Source organism: Arachis stenosperma, chromosome 1 (genome assembly GCF_014773155.1).
Source record: "Arachis stenosperma cultivar V10309 chromosome 1, arast.V10309.gnm1.PFL2, whole genome shotgun sequence".
In the NCBI taxonomy this organism is placed as follows: domain Eukaryota; kingdom Viridiplantae; phylum Streptophyta; class Magnoliopsida; order Fabales; family Fabaceae; genus Arachis; species Arachis stenosperma.
The window spans coordinates 988201-1014820 of NC_080377.1; the positions used below are offsets into that span (position 1 = coordinate 988201).

The 26620-nt window shown below is 33.8% G+C and overlaps 3 protein-coding genes and 1 pseudogene across 9 annotated transcripts; 3 read left to right on the plus strand and 1 right to left on the minus strand.

Moving 5' to 3' along the window:
* The first annotated feature begins 4329 nt into the window (after positions 1-4329).
* LOC130966330 (protein NUCLEAR FUSION DEFECTIVE 4-like) lies at positions 4330-9255 on the plus strand. The gene is made up of 3 exons (XM_057891121.1): positions 4330-4881; positions 6880-7811; positions 7908-9255. Exons 1-3 carry the CDS (start codon positions 4540-4542, stop codon positions 8422-8424), a joined length of 1791 nt encoding a protein of 596 aa, XP_057747104.1. The 5' UTR covers positions 4330-4539; the 3' UTR covers positions 8425-9255.
* A 4503-nt stretch (positions 9256-13758) lies between these two features.
* LOC130962145 (imidazoleglycerol-phosphate dehydratase, chloroplastic-like) lies at positions 13759-17496 on the minus strand. The gene is made up of 10 exons (XM_057888251.1): positions 17262-17496; positions 16800-16967; positions 16428-16710; positions 16206-16330; positions 15861-15965; positions 15491-15583; positions 14973-15047; positions 14707-14769; positions 14292-14401; positions 13759-14011 (listed from the first exon to the last, which is right to left on the minus strand). The coding sequence occupies exons 3-10, from the start codon at positions 16660-16662 to the stop codon at positions 13984-13986; spliced, it is 834 nt and encodes a 277-aa protein (XP_057744234.1). The 5' UTR covers positions 16663-16710; positions 16800-16967; positions 17262-17496; the 3' UTR covers positions 13759-13983.
* Positions 17497-17844: 348 nt separating this feature from the next.
* Positions 17845-23909, plus strand: LOC130962152 (DNA-directed RNA polymerases II and IV subunit 5A-like). 7 transcript variants are annotated; one of them, XM_057888273.1, is made up of 7 exons: positions 17846-18109; positions 18356-18415; positions 18816-18882; positions 21672-21756; positions 21901-22297; positions 23316-23429; positions 23538-23909. In XM_057888273.1, the coding sequence occupies exons 5-7, from the start codon at positions 21917-21919 to the stop codon at positions 23661-23663; spliced, it is 621 nt and encodes a 206-aa protein (XP_057744256.1). In that variant the 5' UTR covers positions 17846-18109; positions 18356-18415; positions 18816-18882; positions 21672-21756; positions 21901-21916; the 3' UTR covers positions 23664-23909. The 7 variants fall into 7 exon arrangements, with proteins under 7 accessions (XP_057744291.1, XP_057744280.1, XP_057744256.1 ...); XM_057888303.1 differs by having other exon boundaries at positions 21675-21756; XM_057888264.1 differs by having other exon boundaries at positions 18363-18415.
* Positions 23910-24136: 227 nt separating this feature from the next.
* On the plus strand, positions 24137-25999 carry LOC130964934 (xanthine dehydrogenase 1-like; annotated as a pseudogene).
* The last annotated feature ends 621 nt before the right edge of the window (positions 26000-26620 follow it).

The window sequence follows — 26620 nt, forward strand, 5'->3', positions numbered from 1 at the left end:
ACAGTGTATTTTCATTAATTTTATATAAAATAATATAAATATTTTAATGATTATAGTTTAATCTATATAAACATAACATTTATAAATCATATAAATAAACACTATAACTAAATCTAAACAATGTATTTTCATTCTTTAACATTTCATTTTTTTTTCAATTTTAACTTTTAGGATCTTCAATAATGTTTCACTAGAGTAGCATTTATGAATAAAAACAATAGATACGTCAGCACATATTCTTTTAGAATTTGGTCATTATTAGAGCTAAATAATTTTTATAATATGACTAAGTTATGAATTCCAAGTTTTCATGGAATTAGCAATTTTTTTATTCCACAAATGTTTTATAAATTAGTATCTATGATGTAATAATTTAAAATATAAGTAAAAATAGTTAATTTTGTACAACTATTAAAGTGTACAATATTCACTTAACTAAATAATATTAGTGATTATGGTGTTAGATTTTTAATGACATTGTTGGATTCATAGAAAAGATTTAGGGTTCAGGATTCAGTTTTTTTTTTTATATATATATAAATTTAGTATTTGTGACGTTGAGCACTCCATTGCATTTTTGGGTTTATAGAAGGAATTTAGAGTTTAGTTTATTTTTGAATTAGGGTAAATTATATTTTTTTGTCTTTAAAATTTATTAAAAATTTTAAAAATATTTTTAAATTTTATTTTATTTTAATTTTGTTTTAAAAATTTTTAATTTGTATCAAATATAACTTTGACGGTTGATTTTAAAAAAAATTAAGATGGATTTAATAACAATTTTACAAGAACAACCTTCAACACAAATAAATCAGATATAGATATTATGCATTATTGCTGGATTGGTCCTTAATTTTATGAAAATTTAATTGTCAGAGATATATTTGATATAAATTAAAAATTTCAAGAATAAAATTAAAATAAAATAAATTTTAAAGATATTTTTTACAATATATTTTACCCTTTAAATTATTAGCGTTCATAATATTTACTATCCTATGACATTTTGGATTTATTGGAGGGATTTAGGATTTATAATTTTATTTATATTTAAATTTATATAAATTAGAATTTAAAGTTTAAAATTTTTAATTTTAATACATCTATTCAAATATGATATTAGTATTTATGGTATAGGATTCTTCATGACATTTAACATATTGATAGAAAGGATTTAAGATTTTTTATTTGTATTTTTTAATTAATAGTGTTTATGGTGTTCAGTATTCGATGGTATTTTAGGTTTACATGAGAAATTTAGGGTTTAAGATTTTTTTAATTATTAATGTTTATAGTATTGAACATCCCATGTTATTTTTGAGTTATAATAAGAATTTAAGATTTAAAATTCAGAGTTTAAATTTTTTAATTTTAATACATTTGTTCAAATATATTAACTAATAAATATTAGTATTTACAATATTGTATTCTTCATGACATTGTTGGGTTAATAGTTAATATGAGGGATTTTTACTGACTAATAAAATCATAATTTTAAAATCATAATAAAATAAGGTATTTTCTATCCTAAAAATTTTTTAGACTAATATTTACACTGTTGTCTCACAGTCTTTACCAGCTTAACTGCCATGCGATTTCATTGCCACTGTCTATTGATCCTCTTCAATCCCAGTAGAAAACATAAGTAATTCATACAAGTAAAGCACAAGTAATTTTCAAGTATAGCAGGTAAATCAAGAAGTAATTAAGCAGGTTATACAATTAGGCATATTATGCAAGTAAACAAAGCAAGCAACCATATAGAAGATGCACATGATAAATGCCTACCCTATTGGCTGTAATATCATATTGTCGGTTCAACTGTCAACCCGACACATCTCTATGGAGATGTTGCCTTTCGGTCCGAATCAAATAGGTACCCCAGGGATATCGTGGCCGATACACGGTCCAAGGATATAGTGTCCACGCATATTCTTGTGATTCTGAAAGGATGCGAGGGAGATACTTAGCCATAGACGTCACATCTCAACGTAAGCGGGACTAACCACCGCTCTTATGCCGCCGCCACGACCTTGACAAGCGAGATTAACCACATTGATGTATGGAATTTGAGGTGTCGTAGAAGGGTTCTCAGAATTGGGTTTGAACGAATGGTCGAATTTGTGGTAGCAGTTCCACACAACATGCCCTAATCTTCCGCATAGTTGACACTGCACTCTTGAATTGTTGTTATTGAAGTCAAAACGTCCACCACCACGACCATTTCTGCCTTCACGACTGCGTCGATTGGCGGTGGCAGGGTTGTAATCAAAGTTCGATGGAGAATTTTGAACATAATGAGCAATTGGCATACCAATATCAGGTTTTTTGAAGCGCCCGAGCATCTCTTCATGCGAAAGGAGAAATGCTTCAGCCTCAACAACTCGGAAAGATCCCCTCTTTGCTGTGATGGAAGAGATGTATACGGCATAATCTTCAGAAAGACCATCAATGATAGCTTAAAGGTGATCATCCTCTGGTACTTCATATCCCACAGCAAACAAGAAATTCACAATTTTATGAATTTTGGCAAGGTACTCAGTTGTTGGACCAATTTTCTTACAGGATCGTAATTGACTCTTGAGGCTTTGTACACGCGCAGAGGAGGCAGCTTGGAAGTATTCATCTATTTAATTCCAAACATCGAAAAATTTGGATAGATGAATGATTTTATTCTTGAAGGAGCTTGTCATCGAAGTTACTAGCCAAGTTGTGATGATTCTATACTTCTATCACGCTGGCGCCAATTCTTGAACTTTTCTTATTCAGTGAGTGTTTTCTTGGTGGCATTTGATGTGAATTGTTCTGGAACTTTCGATGGATTAAGGTGGGTTTCAAATTCCAAACTTTTAATGGTAAGAAGTGCAAGATATCTCCAAATTGAAGAATTGTCTTCATTGAGTTTTTCAGCAATAGGTGAGAAAGTCTTCTTTATTCAATCTGATTTTTATTGTGGATCTAATAATAAAATGGTGGCTCTTGATACCATAAAAGATACAGCAAAAAGCTATGTAGCAAGTGCTAATTTTTTGACAAAAAAATTGAGAGTAGAAATAGAAAGTAATGGAGAAATATTTCTTATTACTTTTCACACTAGAATCAAATACACGCATCACATATATATATACATACTAACTCTATAATAGAATTGTTGACTAACTAAATTATGTTATCTCCTTAATATTTACCCTAACTTCAACTCACTCTTTTCACTCTTATCCCTTATAATATCATACATTTATTTTTTAGTACTATATTTTTCTTCTATAATTAATTTGATATATAGAAAGAATTGCAAAAAATTAATAATTAAAATAGTTACATATCATTTTTAAATGATTCTAAGAATATTTACATATTATATTTGTATACATATTTTTCTCTTCGTATATTACGATATATTTTTTTATATATTATTTTAGTGTTAGTAATAAATCATTTAATGTTGAGTGATTTATTATTTAATAAATTTAGAGAGACGTGTGTGACACAAATAATTCATCAAAATGCATTTTAAACAAAATATTTTTATTTAAAAAATACAATCTTCATGAGACATATTATCAATATGCAAAAGACATATTGTAAAGAAGGAAAATATTATTTATACATTAAAATCAACTACTAAAATCAATCATCAATATATTTGTGTATAAATATATGTGTGATTTAATTTATTTTCAATGTTTATTTATATTCTAACATATATTTTATACTGGTAACTGACTTTGATGGCTAATTTTAGTATACACATAACATAATTTAATAAAAAAATTTTTTTTATTCATAAAAATACAATCCACATGGATTCCAGATTTTTTTCAGAAATAAAATAAAAAAATTCATATTTCTCCGAACATTATTTTTGAACTTTAATTCTCTAAATAAGATTTTTTTTTTGTTTAGAGCAAGTTTGCACTTCGACGAACTCTATAAAAATGATAGAGTTCGCCTTATCCCCAACGAACTTTCTTCAACTTTTTTAAATCTCACGTTTTTAATCTATTTTAATCCATTATCATTATCTCAAAATAATATATAGATCTATAAACAGTATATAGAAGTACACAAAAATACACAAAAAATTAACATAATTTTTATAAAAAAAATTTTAATTATAAATTAAAAGAATAAATCATATTTAACAATAACAACTATTATTATCATTTTAAAAAATATATAAATACATCGAAATAATCTATATTTAACAAAGATTTTTTAATTATAAGTCGTATTTTATTTCTAAAAAAAAAATTCCATGAATTCCAAACTTCCCGTTAAATACTTATCTATGTGACACTGGTATACACTATACAGTATTATCAAAATAAAGAGTCGGTACATTACACCCGGTTATTAAGCTTGTTAAACTCCATTCTCTCCCACTTGGCATTTTGAAAACTCTATCACCACTTACTCACACCAATTTTGTCGCTACCTGTGTCTGCTCCTAATAATATCTCTTTTTAAGTCTCCTGCCGCAGCAGCCAGAAGCACAACAAGAGTGTTCATCTCATCAAACACACCTTTTTGCGAGTGATGATGATGGGTCAATTCAAGGAGAAGCTTGTGAGTTTATACAGAAGCAGATGGCTGGTGTTTGTGGCTGCAATGTGGTTACAATCATGGGCAGGGATTGGGTACTTGTTTGGGAGCATATCACCAGTCATCAAAGAGTCCTTAAGCTACAACCAGAAGCAACTTGCCATGGTTGGTGTGGCTAAGGACCTTGGTGATTCCGTTGGCTTTGTAACTGGAATCCTCTGTGAGATCTTGCCCCTTTGGGCTTCTCTACTAGTTGGTGCTCTTCTCAATCTTATTGGCTATGGTTGGGTTTGGTTGATTGTTACTGCTAGAGTTCCAACTCTTCCCTTATGGGCTGTGAGTCTTTTCTTTCCCTTTCGATCTCTTTTCTTCTTCTTCTTCACCCTTTGGATTTTGGATCATCAAGTAGTTAATTTCATTTCTACTAGTTTGACTTTTTCTGGTTTGGTTTGATTTCGTGATGTTACTGTCAATCATAATACCATGGTGTCTCTCTCTTGATTTTTGTTTTGATCAATCATCAAATTAGTCGGTCGTCAAATACTGATAAACTCTTCAAATTTGTTCTTTTCTTATATATATCTCCTTTTTTTTTTGGTACCTATCAGTATTTTTTGTTTTTTTGGCCTGAGATTATCTGAACCACTGGATTTGGTTTTGATTGAAACCATCTTGTTTTATTGAGTGATGTTTAATTTTTCAGTTTCTTGTTCCATTTGTCTTTTTTTTTTTCCTTGTTAAATTGGTACTAGTATGAGTCATCGTATCATTTCACTTATTAAAATTCAACTTTTTTTCATAAATGAAACTTTATGACATGGATGGTCTGGAGTAAAGTTCTATACTGTTTCTTCAATCTTAAAAGGAAGGACTTTAATCGTAAAGGTGATGATGGTTCTGGACTATTCTGGAATCAAAGTCTATGATTGCTCTTTACACCTCATAACCTATTGAATGAATATTCCATCTTTTTGCCTCATGAAAGGCCTGGGAATTTTCTTTCATTGTTTTATATATTCTTCTCTTTTTTTTTTTCCTTCTTCTCCTTTATGTAATACCAGACACTAGATATTACATTCTCTTTTTTCCTCATTGTTTTGGAAAAAATTTTGAATGATACGTTGGAAAATTAGGGGCAGGATTACGGAACTCTGCTTCCAACAATCCCAATTATTAGTATATAAAAAAAATTATAAAATATATAAAAGAACATCCATTTAGTATGAAAAAGAAACATTCTGATACTTAGTAGAAGAAACATCCTAGTACCATCCGCGTAGAGGTTTTGGATTCACCCAAAGTCATTTGGCTGATTTTTGCTAATACCCTCTTAGTTCCCTAGTATTGTTGCATTTTTTTTTATATTCGGATTTGTAGTAAGGTAGAAACTCACATGAAGTCTGTTAAAATTAATAGTTAAAAACAATTGAATGACATGTTTGATTAAATTAGAACGATTCTGAACTATTAATTTCGCATGTGAGTGGTCACCTTGTAGTCAATGCATGATTTTAAATTTGGGTGTAAAGCATTATTGTGCAAGCATGATTGGTTACAAGTTGCAACTTGCATTTAAAACATTGAAAGGGATGTATGATGTGAAAAATGTGGTGATTAAACTACTAACCCAATATTTTGCAACTCATGAGTCTTGGTGTTGCATCTGTGCTGAACGGACTCTATTTTATAATCATTTCTTTCCTTGTAGCTGTCAAGTATCTTGTGTCTCACATGTGAGCACGTGACACATGATGACAAACATAGGTCAATATTTATAACAACAGATCTACCTTTCAGATGTTTGTACTACGGCTTTAAGTTCCTGCTGTTCATTAGAGTACTCAAAATTAGAAAATAGAAACATATATGCATCAATCTTCATTAAGTCCTGACATAACTATTGCCCAAGATTTCTTTAGATCATTAATAAATAGAGATCAAACATGGGAACAAGCTTAAAAGTTACCTTGCATAAAATTTAAGTTGGGCAAGTGGCAGTAGCTGAAATTTGAATACTTATAATTTAGTTACTAAAAGTAGTGAATTGTATACCGAAAACGAGTCACTTAAACATCCCCATTCCAGCTTTCTGGTAACTTATGGTGAATATATACATTAGTATTGAATCCTGCTAGTAATGGGAACATTAAGTTTGGTGGTTTATTAGAAAACTTACAACGGAAAAACTGGCTCTTCATTTTGTGAGCATAGTAAAGGTAAGATTGATACTGTCAACCAGAGGCTTGGATTTTGTTTGTTCCAGTTCAATAAAGGTTTTTTTTTTCTTGTCGCACAAACTCATTTGTATGCTGATTAGTTGTTATTTCTATGCAGATTTGTGTTCTCATATTTATCGGAACAAATGGTGAAACCTACTTCAACACAGTTTCTCTAGTATCTTGTGTGCAAAACTTCCCCAAAAGCCGGGGTCCAGTGGTCGGAATTCTGAAGGGCTTTGCAGGGCTGAGTGGTGCAATCTTGACACAAATATATGCAGTGATCCATTCCCCTGATCATGCATCATTGGTATTTATGGTTGCTGTTGGTCCAGCATTGGTAGGAGTAGGTCTAATGTTCATTGTTAGACCTGTAGGAGGTCACAAACAAGTGCGTCCGACGGACGGCAAAAGCTTCACATTTGTCTATGGAGTGTGCCTCCTATTGGCTGCTTATTTGATGGGAGTCATGGTTGTCCAAGATCTAGTTTATGTGAGCAATCCTGTAATCATGACTTTCACAATCATCCTGTTCTTGATTCTCTTTGTTCCATTCATCATTCCTATCGCATTAGTTTTCGGTCCGGATCAAAAGTCTCCAGAGGAAGAGGCACTGCTTCCAGAACCAGAGAATAAAGATCTAGGAAAGTCACCACAGGAATCCGAGGAAGTGCTATTAAGTGAGCTGGAAGACGAGAAGCCTAAGGAAGTGGACTTGCTTCCTGCATCAGAGCGGCGAAAGCGTATCGCGCAATTGCAATCAAAGCTACTCCAAGCAGCTGCTGAAGGAGCAGTGAGAGTCAAGAGGAGGAGAGGACCACACAGAGGGGAGGATTTTACTTTGAGACAAGCTTTGATTAAGGCAGATTTTTGGCTTCTTTTCATTTCCATGATCATGGGCTCGGGATCCGGCTTGACTGTAATCGACAATCTTGGTCAGATGAGTCAGTCTCTTGGATATGACAATACACATATCTTTGTCTCACTCATCAGTATTTGGAACTTCCTCGGCCGTGTCGGAGGGGGCTACATATCTGAGCTTGTTGTAAGGTACAAACAAGTTTTACACTGATCAAACTATTTAGTATCCCTATCAAGAATTTTAATTTGTTGTTTGAATTCTGTTTTGTATATATGCTTGAACAGAGATCATGTCTATCCAAGACCAGCTGCACTGGCTGTATTTCAACTTATTATGACCGTCGGCCATCTTTTCATCGCGATGGGATGGCCGGGGTCAATGTATATCAGCACTCTACTGATTGGACTTGGTTATGGAGCTCATTGGGCGATTGTTCCGGCCACTGCCTCTGAATTGTTCGGATTGAGAAACTTTGGTGCATTGTACAATTTCATCACTCTAGCAAACCCTGCAGGAACACTTGTCTTCTCAAGTCTTATAGCAAGCAGAATCTATGATTATGAGGCAGAACAGCAAGCTCAAGGAGATCATCATTTTCCAAATTTAGGATCGGTCATGGCGCGTGCGCTTAATGATGGCAAGCCACTAACGTGTAATGGCTCCATATGCTTTTTCATAACTTCCATGATCATGTCTGGACTCTGCATCGTTGCAGCAATCTTATGCATGATTCTTGTGTTCCGAACAAGGATCGTTTATGCAAACCTATATGGAAAATCTTCTTCCCGCAACCTCCGATAAATCACAGTTTTCTTGTAATAAGCTCCACTTTTTTGTGTTGATTTCTTGCTTTCAGAAAAAAAAAAAAAAAAAAAAGAGTAAAGTATATTTGTTTTTTCTTTGAAGTTTGTTAAAAGTTTTTAAAATATTTTTAAGTTTTATTTTTTTTTAATTTTGTCTTAAAAGTTTTCGAATTGCATCAAATATATCCTGATAGCTAATTTTTTAAAAATTTAGGATTAATTCAACAACAATTTCACAAAAACAATCTTCAACACAAATAAATTAGACATAGTTGTCATGCATTATTATTGGATTAGTCTTAAATTTTTTGAAAATTTAGCTATCATGGATATATTTGATACAAATCGAAAATTTCAGAGACAAAATTAAAATAAAATAAAATTTATAGATATTTTTAAAATTTTTGACTACGCAAAGAAAAAAAATGGGAGTTCGGACTGCCTGTTTCAGTATATTTATTTACAGAAGGTGTCTGAGGGTGGATACCAAAGAAGAGAGAGTTTAACAACAGGAAAGCCATGTTTGGCCGAATACCATAGTTGTGACTTGTGAGTATTCTTTTTCTCATTATTTGAGTTGTATACTTATATGTTTTTTCTTTTGGTGGAAATTCAGGTGCAGTCGACTTCACGTGAAGTTGCTAACTGAGAGTCGTTAGATGAAAATTTAGTTAAATCAATCAAACTATTTAACGGCTCTCAACTATCAACTTCACGTGAAGTCAACTACACATGAGTTTCCACCTTTTCTTTTTGAAGCCGATGTTTGATTGGCTTAAATTTGTTACTTAGAAAACTAAATATTATGTGCAAGTGGTTTTGCTGAGGATGTGCGTGTGCTATAGCTGATGAAGCATTGTTGCAAAATATTTGCTCCTTTTTTTATTTTTTGAATTTATATTTTCTAAGGAGTGAATCATTGTTTATAATTTATACACATCCCTTATTAATTTATGGCCATAATAGCTTATATGACTAGGCAAAAGATCAACCCGAATCAGGGCACGTGATCTGTGTTAATAATGGATATGCATTAAGTCAACAATTTAATGTTTGTTTTATGAACACGTTTTTTTTGTTAACACAGAAAACGTAGTCTGATAATATAATTGTTTTTGTCTAGGATTAGGACCTGTTCCCAGTCTCAATTATTTTGCAATGATTCATCAATAAATGAATTTAATAATCAAATCCTATCTTTGCAGAGGTTGATATTTTGTTCAAAATGTGGGTTGTGTGAAAATCTTAAATTGCATTAACTAAGGAAGCGTATGTTATAAAGCCATAGTTAGAGGTTTTATTATTTTTTTCATATTTTTTAACAAAGAAAAAGATGACAGAAAGTTGAACAAACAACTCACTGCAACTAAGTCAACTCGTGAGCCTAAATTGTTTATATATTATTTATTATAATTATTTATATTAATACATATATTATGTATTTTATATTTTTAATTTATAATATTATAGATAATTTAGACCCATTCACATATATAATTTTCGTATATAATTATAATAAAAAACATAAATTATAATTGATAGATAAATAATATATATTAAGTTATAATTTTTATATATAGAGTTATAAATTATGTTCATGTTATGAGTTTGTTTGTAAATTTTTGGTAAGTCCAAGTTTAAACTTTACAAATAATAGACTTAATTATTAATAAGTTGAGTTGTGAGATAAATTTGAGTTTAAATCTTTTTTACTATACCTCATTTTTCAACTATATAACACAAATATAAAAGATGGAATCTATCTTTTCATCCCTTACTTTTTAAATAAATTAAACACAAATTTTTTAGATACCAATTTTTTTTAATTTAACTAGATTTAACTCAATTCGTCTCATTTTTAGTCTAAAGTACTCTAATTAGTTGTTAGAGACTTCATTATTAATGTGATTTCTTTTACCGATTTTTTTTGTATTTTATTTTAATTTTGTTATTATAACAGTGAGAGAAATTAAGTTCTGAGAGAATAAACTGACACACACATATATAGTGAAGTGGTTGATGAGTAAACTATTTTTTTGTTTTGCTTTTTATAATGGGTGCAGTCTACCATTTTATTCTAATGGACAAAGTATAGGAGAACAACACTTATTTTGAATAACATAAACAACATATTAAAAAAATGTTAAATTAATTTTAAAAATTAGATTTTTATTTAATTAAAATTATTTAAACCCTAATTCCATTTTCATTTCACTCATATGGAAGAAAGAAAGTCACACAAACCCTAATCTCTCTCCCAAGCTCTTTACACCGTGCCGTCCTCTCCAAAGATCGTAGTCGCTTCGTTTGTTGCACTTCCACCTTAATTTTCACATAAAATAAAAGAAACATCCAATACATCTGAAAATAAAAAACATCCATATAAAGAAAAAGAAACATACATCTAAATCAAAGAAACATCCAACTATAAAAATTAAAAAAAAAGAAATATCCAACAGAAGAGGAGGACGAAGTAGAGATGGGATGAGTCGGCGTTGCAGTGCAGCTATGCGACGGGCGGCCTTCTTCCTCGGCAGAAATGCGCATTACAGGGGAGTAATGGGGCGATGGGTGGTGTGGCTGTGCGCGGCGTCGTGGAGCAATGGACAGCATTCTCACTCGTAAGGAACGCGCGGCTGTTAGGAACAGACGCACATTACCACTGTGGGGAACAAGGGCAGAGGTAGAGATGCGACGGTGTGGTGTGGAGGAGAGGCAGCGGTGCGACGTGAAAGAGAGACGGAACAGTGTCTATATTCTGGGCCAGGTGGTGATGGCAGTTTACCGCAGCTTCTTGACCACGACGGTGAACGGCATTTTAGAGGAGGCAACGGGAGAGATTGCAATGAAAATAGACACTTTTTCTTTTTCGTGTGGGAGAGAGAAGAGTGTATCTCCCAATGATGTGAGAAGAGGAGTGTTTAACTTTGTTATGGGAGCTACAAATCAGAGGCACCGATTTGTTTTATTTTTTTTTCCAAATAATCACAAATCGGACGGTCTGATCTGTGATTTCAAAAATAAAAAAAATTTTAATGTTGAAATCGGACCGTCCGATTTTTATTTTAAAAAATAAAAAAATAAAAAATACAAAACGGACCATGCGATTTGTAGTTTTTTTTTTCAAATAAATTGGACCCTCCGATTTGTAGTTCACTTTTTTCTTCCAACAAATCGGACCGTCAGATTTGAATAAAACACCATATTAAAAAAAATACCTAATCTTCCAATAACAATATATTACACACATATTTAACCAATATAAAAAAAATTAGCCGAAAATAGATAATGAAAAAAAGTAAAAGTTAAAAGTGAAATTAAATTGGAATATTTTTTCATGGTTATTGAACTTGAAAATACAGTCCATTATTAATGTTGTTCGCACCCCCATTGTCTATCCAACAGAATTCAAAAATTAAATATCTTAGATACACCCTAATATATTACATATGCATAAATATACATATATCTAGGGTATTATGCACCCGAAGTAAAATAAAAAAAAAATCAAAATATCCAATTTATGTTAATCGGATTTGATTTGATTTTTTTTTTGTTTCATCTAACCAGATCAGATGGCTTATCCAAAACAATAAGGTCAAAAAGGTCATTACCTCATATGTTTCCAATTTTACAAAACGTACCCAAACCTTTTCTTAGTAACAAATTTTACCTTTTCACTTTTCGGTTTTCACCACTCAGGCACTCACCATTGTTTCATTAGCATGTTGCACCGTAAGGCTTGGTTTAATGACAACTATGTTTACCTTACTAGGAGGTGTACCGAGTTTAAATCTTAGTTAAGTCTAAAAAGTTGATATATGGAACTTATTGAAAAAGGGAATAGGTGTGTGTAAGAGGTACTTGACCAAAAAAAAAAAGCATGGTTATTAAGCCTGGTTCGATTCAGTCGGTCAAAAGAAAAACTCGGTCATTTAGTCGGACTGAGTCGCTTGTGAACCGTTTAAGCATCAGATCCGCCAAAAACCAGGTCGACCCGTTCGGTTTTCAGTAAACTGGTGACTCGGCCGGTTTGTATGACCCTAACTCTTCTGCCTCACCTCACCTTCACCCTCAGACTCTCAAGGAACGTCACTCTCACTCTCAAACTCTCTCTTCTCTCCTACTGCCACTAGCCCACTAGAGTCTCTCTCAGTCTCACTAGAGTCTCGTCTCAGTCACACTCGCCGGCGTCTCAACTTCTTGCTGCCTTCCCTGAGCTCCTCGTCGCCGGCGACAGAAGCAACTCGTGGGGTCGTCATTGCTTCGTCGCCTTCCGTGGGGTCGCTCGTCGTCTTCTGGTTTCGGGTTCTCGCCGTCGCCGTGGACTGTCGTGGGGTCGTGGCTTGCTTCGTCGCCTTCCGTCGCGCGTCGTTTTCTGGTCCGAGGCGTTGCCGAGTCGCCGTGGACCGTTGGTGAGTCCCTGCCTCATCGCTTCCCCTGATCTGTCTTTTCCAGATTTCAGTTCTCCCTGTATTTTGAGATGTTGAATTGCTAATCAATTAATTTGCCTTGTTGCTGAACTAAATGTTGCTGTAAATCATGAATGAAGTAGGATTTGTTGAATTTGTTGATATAAGTTGAATTTATTGCTGTAAGTTGAATTTATTGCTGAAAATATCAATGAGCTAATTTTTTGGTTGATGAAAATCATCATGAGTTGAATTGTTGCTGATTATCATCACCGAACATTGAATTTGTTACTGACTAAATAATCACTTAGCTAAATTTTTTGTTGCTGTAAATCATCTTTGGAGCTAAATTTTCGGTTGATGAAAATTATCATAGGTGAATTGTTGTTAAAATTATCAATGAGTTGAATTTGTTGCTGTAAGAATAAATTTTATTCTTAGTATTGATAGATTTGATTCTTACATAGGCAGTATTTGGTCAAGTTCCAAATTTGTCTAATAAAGATATAGATGTCAATTTTGGGATCAGTTCTTAGACTAGATTTACTTATTGTATTATGTTTTGCTCTTTTCATTTAAATTGAGAAAGTATTCTGTATTCGTGATTAGTTTATCTTTTATTTTTGCATCATTAGTTATGTTTAAGAATTGATACTTAATTGTTATTAATGTGTTTGTGAAGTGGTGCTTTTGAATTTTTAATTTTAACTTTTTAGCTTATTTTTGTAATTTTATATTTATATTTAATTGTGACCGGATCAACCGGTTCAATTAATAATCTACTGGTTGAACCAATGACTCGATAACCCAGTCGTATGACCAGATCGTTTACCGGTTCGGTTTGATAACTATGGCCTTGTGTATTTGGTGGATGTAGCTTAACATTTCTTAGATTTTTTTACAAAGGAGGATGGCAATTATCCTTGCAACAAGCATGTGTTCCATTACAAGAATAATTTTATTTCTATATCCAAGAGTAAATGCGTGCTACAATATGGGTTTACAGAGGCCAGTAACTTTTATGACAAGTACAGGCAAACAGTACTGGCTCTTATCATCTATGACATCTATTCTAAGCACCTTCATTGTGGATGAAAGTGTGAAGAACTATGGAAGTCCGCTTATATAGTAGTAGCTCAATCCAATTAACTTCGTGACAAAACTCCTTTTGAACTGCACACATAAAAAGGATGCACAATGAACATATTTAACAAGTAAATTTGATATATTCTCATTCAGATAAAAAAAAAATAAACTGTACGATTGATCGGAGAACTGAGAGCATATTTTTAATTCACTACGTTACCAATTTTCTTTGTCACTTTAGAGGAGCATGATCATTTTATGAAAGAATGAGGCAGAAAAAGTAACGATCTCTAAATTCCAGTAGAGTTATATAGCGGATAAATAAGATTTTCATTATAAAATAAAATCGAGTTCAAAGTTATCAGACCTTGGTATTGTTCCACGGCGACGTGGATCGTACTCTGTTGCTTGTCGAAGAGCCCTAGCAAAAGCTTTGAAGGTTGCCTCAATAATATGATGGGAGTTTTTCCCGGCAAGCTGTTCACAGAGGAATACATATGTATTCCGTTAACAGGTTGTTAGACTTGTAATAAAAGAACACTAACTAGAAAAAGAATAAAACCAGAGAAATCTTAAGTTTGAAAATGTATTCAACAAATGAAGACCATAGAAAGAGCCATGAGGCAAAAAGAACCTATATTTTCTAACCCATGTAGCTAAGGAAGAATTGAGAGGCCTAGTACATCTATAATAATTATACTTCTGTGACAATATGCAGAACTATACTTCCAAATGCAATTTCTATAGCTGATTAAAATGACAAAGAGCTGATGTCTCAATACCTGCCGAATGTGAAGTGTCATACCAGAAGTATTCACCAAGGACTGGAAGAAATGCTCCACCAACTACATACAGGATACTAAGTACTCATCAATGAAGAATAGATATAAAGGGAAAAGTATAGCCAACAGCAAATACAATAAGAGTGTCACATTAAAATAACATCTATGCTGGAAAATTTAGGGGCTCAGCAGTCTAAAACTTATTCAATAAAATTCTAAGGGCAAATTCTAGGCTCAATGATGAAATAATCAAATGAAAGTGAGACCTGAGTGTCATATGTCCCAACCCTCTGGGTAGGGATGTCCAAATTATAACCTAAATGTGGCCGGCCAGATAAATCCTGGACAAGGTTAGGAAGAAGGATGTAAGTATTAGAACGAACAAATTTATTTGAGACAATAAGCTTACAACAAATGGGAACATAATTCACACTTGAAAATTCTAATTACAATTCAGTAGCCTTGTATGCATTTATTGCTTGAGAACACATGAGCCTCAATACAAAAGCTAACTGAACTTCAATGGTCCAAATTATTTTTATACAATTCGGATTGTTAATTTGCAAATGTAATACCAAAGCTACTCCAATTATCATATGCCTAAGCAAAGAAAAAATCACACTTTCTCCCCTAACAATAAGAAACAACTAAGTGTTGTCCCACTATATGGGATTGATACATGGATTAACATCACCATGTTCTATAATGAATCCTATTCACATATTTAAATTTTAAACTTTGAATAATGCTTAATGATCATTTCTGCAAGTGGTATGCAAATTACCAGTGAAACGTGTATTAATGCTTCATCAAGTGGAGCAGAGAAGTCACCAAACCGATTAATACCCTTCCTATCACCAAGAGCCTGTAGCAAAGCCTGAAGATGGAGTAATAGACAACACTTAGATTAAACATAATAGTTAAATGCAAAAATCATTTAAAAAAAAAGTGCATAATTATAAATCTAACTATTATAAGGTAAGAAACTGAGAACTAACATATATACTGTTGCCATCAATGACTTCGATGACTTCGACGTCATTGTGCAAGGAAAAGATGAAGAAAAATATCATATAATGAAGCATGTTACAGTTTCTAGGAACAGACCAAAAAAAAAATGAAAACACAGTTCATATAGCTGGTGTTTGCAGTACCGTTCCAATAGCAAGAGCAACATCTTCGTTAGTGTGATGATCATCAATATGTGTGTCACCTGTAGCCTTGACATGTACATCGAACAGCCCATGTGAAGCAAGTTGCTGAAAATACACAAGTCATAGTCATGTTTAGTTTCTGTGACTCATCTTTAGCAGCCATGATTTTTATTTCCAAGTTAGAAGGAAGCAAACTTTTTATGGACAAAATCAACTATGAAATTTAGAACAAAACTTCATCAACAGTTCTTGAAGTTGTGAGCTACCAAGAAGTGTGCTTGACCAGTAATTGAAATTTCAAATTACATTCTACCAATGAAGCAAACATAAATTTAAACTACTAACATCAAGCATATGATCAAGGAAGGGAATTCCAGTACTACTATCAGCAACTCCACAACCATCCAGGTTTATTTTGACTGAGACATTAGTCTCCTTAGTGACCCTTTTCACCTCACCTATTCTAGCACCTGAAAATGATGAATTAAGACATTCAAATTCAATGAAAAGCCACTACTTGATGAGAGAAAAAGGAAAAAGGAAGAAAGCTTGAGGTTTTGTGTTGACCTGAGTCAACTGGCAAAGCTGATGTAGCTGGAGAGTTGTTGTCTCTCACCAAAGCAGCACAAGAGAGGTTTATGAGAGGATCCATTCGGGTGAAACTGCAGTGATTCAGTGAAAAGATTGAAGCTTTGGAATGTAGGGATGTTGGGTTCAGCGTCCTCTGAAAAAACCTAACCCTAGATTTGAGAAGCAGGGATGAAGGGCATTTTGGAAGACACGGAGGTGCAGACAGCTCCATTCAGATTTCAATAACGAATTTCCCAACACATTCAACTTTCAGCAACAACTTCAACTTTCAGCAACAAAATCAGAGTGCAGTGATGAATTACATCAACCAAATTGAATCAGAAAGAACGGGAATTTGTTGGAACTCACCAAATCGGGTTGCAAAGGAAGCTGACGAGGAGGAGGACCCTGACGGCGTTGCTCGAGGCAACAAGACGACAACAAAGACCAGCCCACCAGGACCTGCTGCCTCTGCTGCCGACGACGACGAGCGCAGGGAACAATAAAAAATCAACAAAATCACTTCGTATTCATAATCTGCAAATCCAATTCAACAATCAACAAAATCATTCATAATCAGCAAAATAATTCATAAACCAATTCAACACTCAACAAAATCACTGCATATTCATAGCGCAACTCATAAACCAATTCAACAATAAAATTAACAACAATAACATTTCAACCATTTTAACATTTCAAGTTCAACCTCTGCCATATTCTAATCAGATTCATAAATGAAACAACAATAAAATTAACAGAAATCACATCAATGAATCAACTATGAAAAATTAATATAGAATATTATAATAACTGAAAAAAAAAGCTTACATGTTTACTGTCGTTGCAGCGGCAGAATCGAGCAGTGCAGTGCAGTGCAGGCACCAACACCCGCGGAAGAAAGGCGAGGGAGGGACGGAGGCGCGGCACGGCGAGACGCGAGCACTCACCAGGAAGCACAGCTGCAGGAAGAGAGGCAAGACGCGAGGAATGGAGCACACCAGGCGTTGGGTGCAGTGATGGCGGACGAGCAGAATACGAGACAGAGGGAGCAAGACCTCTGGCGACGAGCACGCGAGGGCCAACGAGCGTGCGGTGGATCCGGCGAGAGCACACGATGCGGTGAATTCGGCGAGAGGCGCGGCGATGGCGGTGAACCGAGGTGAGAGTGAGAGAGCTGGGGAGGGGGCGACGCTGTCCCTCTGTGCGGGAGTGAGAGTGAAGAGTGAGAGTGAGAGAGCTGGGGGTGTGGTGGGTCCTAGGTTTTTTTCCTAAATTCTGAAGCGGTTCGGTTCCCAAAACCGGCCGGTTTGACGGGTTTTACTAGAACAGACTTGGTCAAACTGGTTTTTGGTTTAAAAGTAAAAACCCCTAAACGGCGTCGTTTTGTCTCTATAAACAAAAAAAGGCTAAACCTAATCGTAAACGAAGCTGAACCCTAAACACCCAGAAGAGGAATCAGCACCCACAGCAACTATCTCTTCTCTCTTCGCAGTTGCATAGCCACCAGCCCACCACCACCAATCGAGCAGCCCACCGCCATCACCACCGCATCCCGCAGCCACAGCAGCGACGGCTTTGACCACCGCAACCACCATCACGTCCTCTTTCATCGCCGAGCTCGCCTTCTCTTTTGTCGCCGAGCTCGCATCCTCGTTTGTCGCCGTTACTCGCCGCCGGTAAGTAATACTCTGTTATTCACTTATTCCTCCTCGCTGCCTTCTGCTTTTCTGTGCATGATTTTCTGATTTATTTGTTTCCTGGATTCAAGATTTTGATTTATTTGTTATCTGTTCATGGTTTATTTGTTTGCTGGATTCATGATTTTGATTTTTGATTTTCTGAGGTTATTTGTTCATGATTTATTTGTTTGCTGCTTCATGATTTTTGTTGCTGAATTATTTATTTGTTCATGGTTTTATGAGGTGATAGAGCAAATTGGAAGAGGAGCATTTGGTTCTGCTTTTCTGGTCTGAGAAGAAGAGGTGAGAACACACAAAAGCCACTGTTTATCTTTTTGTTTTTCTTCAAACAATGCAGTATGAACACTTAGAGAAGGATGAAGATCGTTTTCTCAGTGAAAAATTGGACAACCCCATGAACAAAAATTCAATCTTTTCTTCGAGTTCGGTTGTTTTATTCCTGTAGCTATGATGTGAACTGCCAAACCATGCAACATGAAGGGAAGGAGATTGATTTTTATTTATATAATGGACAACCCAACAAATAAAGTTTCATTTTTTTTAACTCCTTGTCTCTGTTTTTAGATTTTGGTGTTTTTAATTGTTAGAATTATGTGAGAAACTGTACCAATTCAGTAGCACTTAGGCTGTGAAGTCCAATTTGTTATTCATTTTTTTTCATGGTTTTTTTAATGGCTGGTAGATATGTGCTGAAAATGATTCACTTGGCAAAGCAAACTGAGAAGTTCAAACATACAGCATACCAAGAGGTTGGTCTAACAAATCTTTTCCACCTGATGCATACATGTAATTGTTTTTGTTATAATTTTATTTTAATATGAATTCTAAACTTAATTTGCCTAATTGATTGCATATACAATTCTTTTTCTCCAAATATACCTTTGTTTTCAATAGTATCATTCAATCTATTTTATTTATACTTTACGGCCACAATTTAAGTGTTGCTAGATGATATGTATACAAGTCATGCCAATTTAAATATTCTTTTGGGTTTCTTAGTATCACTATATTTCTCTTCTTTAATGATCTATGAAGTTGTTTAGTTATAAACTTTGATGTTTGAAGTTATTTGTGAACATCTAATATTAAGTTATGGATAATTTATTATGTGAAATTTTAAATTTTATTAAATTAGAAATTATTGAATTTATATATTTAAAATTATTTTTAGATTTTTTAATAATTTAATTTAATATTTAATTAAACCGGTTGAATTCCGGTTGAATTTCGGTCGAACCAGTAAACTATTGAACCAGTGACCTCACCGGTTTATTGACCGGTCCGGTTCTCGCAACCTTACTTTTGCCTTTGCTGATCTAATCCCAAATTTTAGTGCCATTTGAGAAATAAAAAGTAGAAGTCAACTAAAACCAAAATTAATCTCAAACCAAAAGTTTCAAATAACTTTGAAAACCCAGAGGCTGCAATAGACGCTCAGTTTCACTCAATTTACTGTCAACTTTGTACAAAGATTATCCTCCAACTTGAACCTTTAGAAGCCAAAACACAAATAAATGACCAAATATATAAATAAAGGACAATTATAGATTTGATGAAAGAAATTTATTAGAATGGATGAAGTTAGTTACCATGTTCCCACCTATCCTCCTAAATATAGAGGTTTGAAAGAGTTAACGATCTCTTGCAATCAACAAAATTAATTAAATAAATAAAGGACCTGAAAACAGAGCATGCACAATATCAGTTAAAACAAAGTCACCAAAATAATAGAATTTAAATAAATAGATAAACTTGATGAAACGATGAGAACTTTTTATATGTGATAATGGAATGTATTACAGAGCAATAAAAAGCATATGAAATTCAAGTATGTGAAGCAGTAATTAGCTCAGCCAAACCAATTAGAAATTGAATTGGGGTTTGTCAAAACACTATAGAGGTGATTCTAAATAGATACCTATTTGATTCACAATTTTCATTGGAAACATATCTTTATCAAACATGAATGACTTGAAACAAACAAATGAATAATAGGTATGATAGGAAATAAAAAAAGAATTCACGCAATATCAAACTGCTGTGACGTATTGTCTGGAAAATCCTGCAAGTGTTTGAAGAGATATTCTACACCTTGTTCCTCCTAAGGGAAGATAAGGAAAATGGTCAAGAACAAAAAAAAAGAGGCAGAGATATTAATAAAATGATACACATTATCTGCTTTCTCAAGCTCTTGCAATTTTTCCTGCATAGTTTAAGAAAACACAGGAAATGAATTTAAAAGAAAAATTGATAGCAATAAGCTTGGCAAGAAATTTTGACGGATAACAGACAATTCAGAATTTGCAAAGAAGTTTGCTTGCAACAAAATTAGATTCCACTTTATTAGTAAGCAAATCAAAATTATAAGAAAGAAAGAAAGAACCCGAAGGAATTTGATGTCATGATCGAGGCGCTTAGAGTTATGCAAGAATCCTATGCTTACCCGTGAATTATAGAACCATTACCGACAACACTTTAAGTTGCAACTCGTTTGAATATGTCTGAAACCCTAAACTGCAAAACAAAACAAAAAAATGAATACTTGAAAAAGTCAGCAAAAGAAAAGAACACAAAGTATTGAAACCTGAAGCCAAATAGTGTTATCCCACTTTGGAATAAATAACTAACAGTAGAAACAGTATGCATTTGGAGGAAGAAGAAGAACTATGCAAGGATCTTTTCCTGCTTTCAAGCGCATGACGTGTAGCAGATTCCAACACTTCTCCAATCTCTGTTTATTGCTGCGGTGGCACGTTCTTCCCCATCGTGCTTCCTCCATCTCTGGGTCGCCCTACTTCTCTGGACTTCCGATATCTCCTTTCCCATTTAGTCCGACTTTTAAAATAAACTTCAAATCTTCAGCTACAATCTCGACCCTACTGGTTGCTGGGATACCGTCCGCTGCTCTTTGCTGCAATGTGTCGTCACTACCGATGATGCTAAATTGGGGGGGAATACTGTTATGTGCCTCGTGTATTGAACTGGTTAACTTTTATATTTTAAATAGATTTTTTTTTTGCTAAAAATCATGAAAGTTGAATTTGTTACTGATTATTATCATTGAACCTTGAATTTGTTTGTCTTTTTGAAATAATCAGTTAACAAATTTTTGTTGTTGAAAATCATTAGAATTGAATTTGTTGTTGAAAGTTGTTGCTGAGATGAATTTTTCTGTTTGTTCTCAAGAACAAGCATCATCAAATGAATTTTTTTCTCTCTTGATTATTTAAATTGAGAAAGTATTTTGTATTAGTGACTAATTCATTATTAATTTTTGCATAATCAGTTATGTCTAAAAATTGATATTTGTTTTTCATTAATATGTTTATGAAGACATGTATTGTTAACTTTTAATTTTAATTTTATTTTTATAATTTATATTTTTATTTTATTATGACCGGGTTAATCGGATGAATCCGTGACCCACCAGTTGAACCACGATCGGGTCAATTACCAGTTCAATTCTGATAACTCTGTATATACCTGGTCTGGCCTGGCCTGTGTACACGCTTTTATAAATCCTTTCCTTCAAATGCAGAAGACAGGCAGCTGCTACTTTGTGTGAAGAAAATCTCTGCGAGTATCACCTTTCTTCCAACCCTTTCAACCATTTATTATTTATTGTGAGTTTTGTTCTCAGAATCCTAATTTTGAAGTGCGAATTTTTTCTTATCTCGTAAACGTGCATGTCTTCCGAATCAATCTGCTATTTGTTCACATTATAATATGCCCTATATTTTGTTGTTTGTTTGGTTTCTGGTGAATAGAGAAAGAAAAAGAAGGATGGTTCTGTCGGAAGAGGAAATCAACAGGCTCTATAGAATTAGGAAGACGGTGATGCAGATGCTGAGGGACAGGGATTACCTTGTTGGGGACTTCGAGATCAAGATGAGTAGAGAAGAATTTAGAAGAAAATATGGCGAGAACATGAAGAGGGAAGACCTTGTCATCAACAAATCCAAGAAGGATAATTCTTCTGACCAGATCTATGTCTTCTTCCCCGAAGAAGCTAAGGTTGGTGTCAAGACCTTGAAGACTTACACCAATCGAATGAACTCCGAGAATGTTTTCAGGGCTATCTTGGTTTGTCAACAGAATTTAACACCATTTGCCCGCACTTGTATCAGTGAAGTTTCTCCAAAATTTCACTTGGAGGTTTTCCAGGTCTGTCTTTTCCTATAAGTTTATAAAGTTTATAAGGTACCTCTTGAGTCATATATTCAATTTCTACAATAGCTCGAAACATCTATGGAGATTCAATTTCCATTGATTGTAAGTATTAGGAGAGTGTAGTAAGCTTAAAGAAATGGAATGAAATGAGTTAGGGTTTAGGATATTCATATGTGAAGAGATTGAGGGTGGAAGTGGGATTTGATTATAAGATAAATGTATAGTAACTTAGTTTCATCAAAGACCTAGTTTTCATCAATTGGACTATTATACCCTAGTATTCACTATTGACTATTGAGCCCAAGTTTAATAACGCATGATGGTTCAAGAATTGAAGCTATCTTCAACCAATTTTAGCAACAAAATAACCCACAATCCATAGAAACCCAATATTAATTAAAATAATTTCCAACATTCCATTCTCTTTTTCTTTATAAAATATGGTTCCATCACTAACCCCAAATTGAGAAAACAGAATTGAAAGTTTGATGGAGTAGGATGGAATCTTCTCTGATATTTTATTACTAACAATGCCTCTCTATTTCATTTTGTCGAACCAAACAATGAAAACCAATTAAATCCCTTGGACTCTATTCCACTTCTCCTGAAATCACTAATCCAAACTACATTTATAAAAATAAAATTTGTTAGTTTTGGTGTTGAATTTAGAACATACTAATTAATAAACAACAGGATTTTATAGGGAGTCAGAGACTATTGTCCTTGTGTTTAGTCTTGCAAGCTTAGAGATAATTAATACAATTCATAATGGTGGGAGCTGTTTATGCTTCACATTTACCCGTATTCTTTTACCTTTTTTTTGGTGATTGGAAATATTCACCAATAGATATATGTGCAAAGGAAATAGTGTATTAATATTTATTTCTTTGGGTTATCCTTTCAATGGTTAAAATTTTCTTTATTTTCATTTCCTTGTGTTATATTAGTTTTGCTGCTAGAAATATGGTTGTTTCTCTGTCAATTACAATTTGGAAGAAACCTATTGATGCAGGAAGCAGAATTGCTGATCAACATAAAAGAACATGTTCTTGTCCCTGAGCATCAAGTACTTACTGATGCAGAGAAGAAAACTTTGATTGAGAGATATACTGTGAAAGAAACTCAAGTATGTTTAATTTTGACTTATAAATTTAATTCTAGAATTGTACTACAAATCTTGCAACATACTAACATGTTACTTCAACCCTAATATTTATGATGGGGTTTTCCTCAGCTTCCTAGGATTCAAGTTACTGATCCTGTTGCAAGATATTACGGATTGAAGCGTGGACAAGTTGTTAAGATAATCCGGCCAAGTGAGACTGCAGGCAGATATGTTACCTACCGATTTGTTGTATAAGAATTTCCTTCAACGTCCTGACTATATTTATGGTACCATATGCCCTCTATCCATAGATATTTATGAGAGCTTGAGAAGCATGGACAAGGATAAAGAACCCTTTTTCTTTTGGCTGTACTCTGTTTGCTATTAGTTAGAAGTTATGGTTGAACCTTTGTAGTCAAACTAAGACACACTATACTGCGGTGGTTGGTTTCCAATGTTTCGCAAAACCCATCTTTAATTGCACGAATTATTTTGGTTGTGCGTTCTCGCTATCGGTGGGTTATTCTGAATATTGGAAAATATGGTGACTTGGATTCCGCATAAAATGACATCAGAATAGGGCTATTTTAATTAAAATATTTTCTTTCAATTCATTATGTATGTCATTTTAACGTGATCTTGTCATTATAACTTGGCGGTTAGGTTAAAAAATATTAGGATTTTCATGACTCAAACAATTATCCCTTATGTTATTGTGCATAATTTGATCGTTATACCTATAAATCATTAAAGTTACTTAGACTAGTTTAAGAATGGCTGACAGGTGTTTGTGCTTTTAGATCAGATTCAGTCCTTCGTATTAGAGATAAAAAAGAAAAGAAAAAGATGTTAATACTATTTTTTGTCATGTATTTTTTCTTTTTCTAATTTGATAAATTCTTAGGAAACATAATATTAATTTGTTTTGAGAGTAAACTATCATTTTTTCATAAAAATTTAAAATGTTGATAAATTTATCTACGAGAAACCAAAACTAATTTTATACCCCCAAAAAATATGTGTCAAAACCTCAAAGTGGTCTTAAGATTCATGAAGTGCTCCAATTTCGTCTTTGATTTTTTAATTGCACTATTTATCATGATTTTTCAATTGCATTATTTATATCCTCCAAATTGGTAAAAATACACTTATTCAGGACAGACGTGTAATTGATTTAGGACATATGCATATCTTATTAATTTTCAATCCCAAACTATTTTGGTTTATTCTCTAATGGGTGGGTTTGTGCATTCCTCATTTCCTCACTTGATGTTGGATTTTTACTGTCAATTTTACTGCATAAGTTTCTTTCCAGCTAATTAATTTTCAGCAAGCAGGATATATTTCACATTACGGCCAGCAACTTGAGCACTGCACACTACATCAGCTGTGGAATGAACTCAAGTTATCCTGTGACTTTGTGAAGGCACGTGAACAAGTTGACTTATTCAATAGTCATAACCGCTGGAAGAAGCGTGGCATTGCTATGGTTCCAACTAAGTTTGGCATATACTTTACAACAAAGCTTATGAACCAGGTAATTACCATCTACAATCATGGTACTAGAAAAGCTGCAAAGAAGAGGAGAGGGAAGGGGGGGGGGGGGGGGAATTGATCTCAACTAAAGTTGAACGAATTCGGGGGAGTAATAAAATTGATCGCATTTTGTGGTTCTCTATGATTTTCTTTAAAACCATTACTTTCCTTTATATTCCTATGTTATTTATGATAGCATTGCATTATCAAATTAGTGATGATGATTAAATTAATATGTTGTTAATTACTGTAGGCAGGTGCTCTGGTTCATGTCTATACAGATGGAACTGTTTTAGTCACCCATGAGGGTGTAGAAATGGGGCAAGGTTTGCATACAAAAGTTGCTCAGATTGCTGCATCAGCCTTCAACATCCCCCTAAGTTCTGTGTTCGTATCAGATACAAGTACTGACAAGGTAATAAGTTAACTCTATTAGAGGGTTTAACTAATTTCAGAGGATAGCAACTAAAGTCCTGGCAAATTTGTGTAGATTTTTTTGCAACCTTTCTGTTGATAAACATGTTGAATATAATATCCTGAGGTTCTTTTCTTGGTTTATTTGGACTATTCTTTCTTGTGTCTAGAAGTATTGTTTCTGATTCAACTCATGCTTGCTACAAAATCAGGTTCCTAATTCTTCTCCAACGGCAGAAGCTGCCGTTCTGATATGTATGGAGCAGCGGTTTTAGATGCATGTGAGCAAATAAAGGCACGCATGGAACCTGTTGCTTCACGGAACAACTTCAACTCATTTGCTGAGGTATAGATTTTGCTTCAGCATGATTCATTCAGAATAAAGGACTAAGCACATTGATTAACGGCATTTATGGAAATTTTATTTTCACATAAATGTTATGTCAATGCTGGCATGGCAAGTTTAACATTTCTAATAAACAAAATAAATAGTTCACAAGATCCTATTGAAACTGTTTAAAATTTCTAATAAACAAAGTAACATCTATATTTAAATCCTTCTTAATATGTATGCTGTATAGGTATTGTCAACAATTATTGTACGGTTACAAGGTGGCTTGTGCTTGAAAGATATCTTCTGAACATTTTCTTGCTCTTATTGTTTTCAGCTAGCTGTTGTGTGCTTTGCAGAGAGAATAGACCTTTTCTGCTCATGGTTTTTTTATTACACCTGATATTGGCTTTGATTGGAAGATGGGTAAAGGAAAACCTTTAAGGTATTTCACTTATGGGGCTGCATTTTCTGAGGTGGAAATTGACACCTGGGCTTTTTGGGCTTCCTTCCTATGTGGAGAAAAAGCCCAAATGTTAGTATCCAAACCCATGAATAGTTGAAGTGGCTGAGGTGAGTTAGGGTTGAGAGAGAGAGATCATTTTTGAAAGGAGAACACCAAACAGGCAAACACTAGAGAGAAAAGAAGAGAGAAAGTTATTTTCGCACATACACAAAGCTGTCTCTATAAATTGGTCGCTGCAAATTCGTTAACTGTTGGATCGAGTTCAAATTTGGACAGTGTGTTCTACACATCTGATTCTTTAATTTCTCCATTCAGATATTCGATTCAATGTCTGTAGCTGGAGATATTGGCCACGCACAGCAGCTCTGTTTTGTGGTATTTTCATCTTCTTGTTCTTGTTTTGTAAGCTTTGAAGTTTGGGTTGTTTGGCTTGTTGTATGCACGTTTTGTGCAGTAATTTGTGAC

Coding starts and splice junctions, on each gene's coding strand:
- LOC130966330 (XM_057891121.1), top strand. CDS start 4,540: ATGATGATGGGTCAATTCAAGGAGAAGCTTGTGAGTTTATACAGAAGC. Junction 4,882..6,879: donor CAACTCTTCCCTTATGGGCT/GTGAGTCTTTTC, acceptor ATTTCTATGCAG/ATTTGTGTTCTCATATTTAT. Junction 7,812..7,907: donor ATATCTGAGCTTGTTGTAAG/GTACAAACAAGT, acceptor ATGCTTGAACAG/AGATCATGTCTATCCAAGAC.
- LOC130962145 (XM_057888251.1), bottom strand. CDS start 16,662: ATGGAGCTGTCTGCACCTCCGTGTCTTCCAAAATGCCCTTCATCCCTG. Junction 14,770..14,972: donor TTGGGACATATGACACTCAG/GTCTCACTTTCA, acceptor TCCTGTATGTAG/TTGGTGGAGCATTTCTTCCA. Junction 14,402..14,706: donor TGACACTTCACATTCGGCAG/GTATTGAGACAT, acceptor CTCTGTGAACAG/CTTGCCGGGAAAAACTCCCA.
- LOC130962152 (XM_057888308.1), top strand. CDS start 21,917: ATGGTTCTGTCGGAAGAGGAAATCAACAGGCTCTATAGAATTAGGAAG. Junction 22,298..23,315: donor TTCACTTGGAGGTTTTCCAG/GTCTGTCTTTTC, acceptor CTATTGATGCAG/GAAGCAGAATTGCTGATCAA. Junction 23,430..23,537: donor ATACTGTGAAAGAAACTCAA/GTATGTTTAATT, acceptor GGTTTTCCTCAG/CTTCCTAGGATTCAAGTTAC.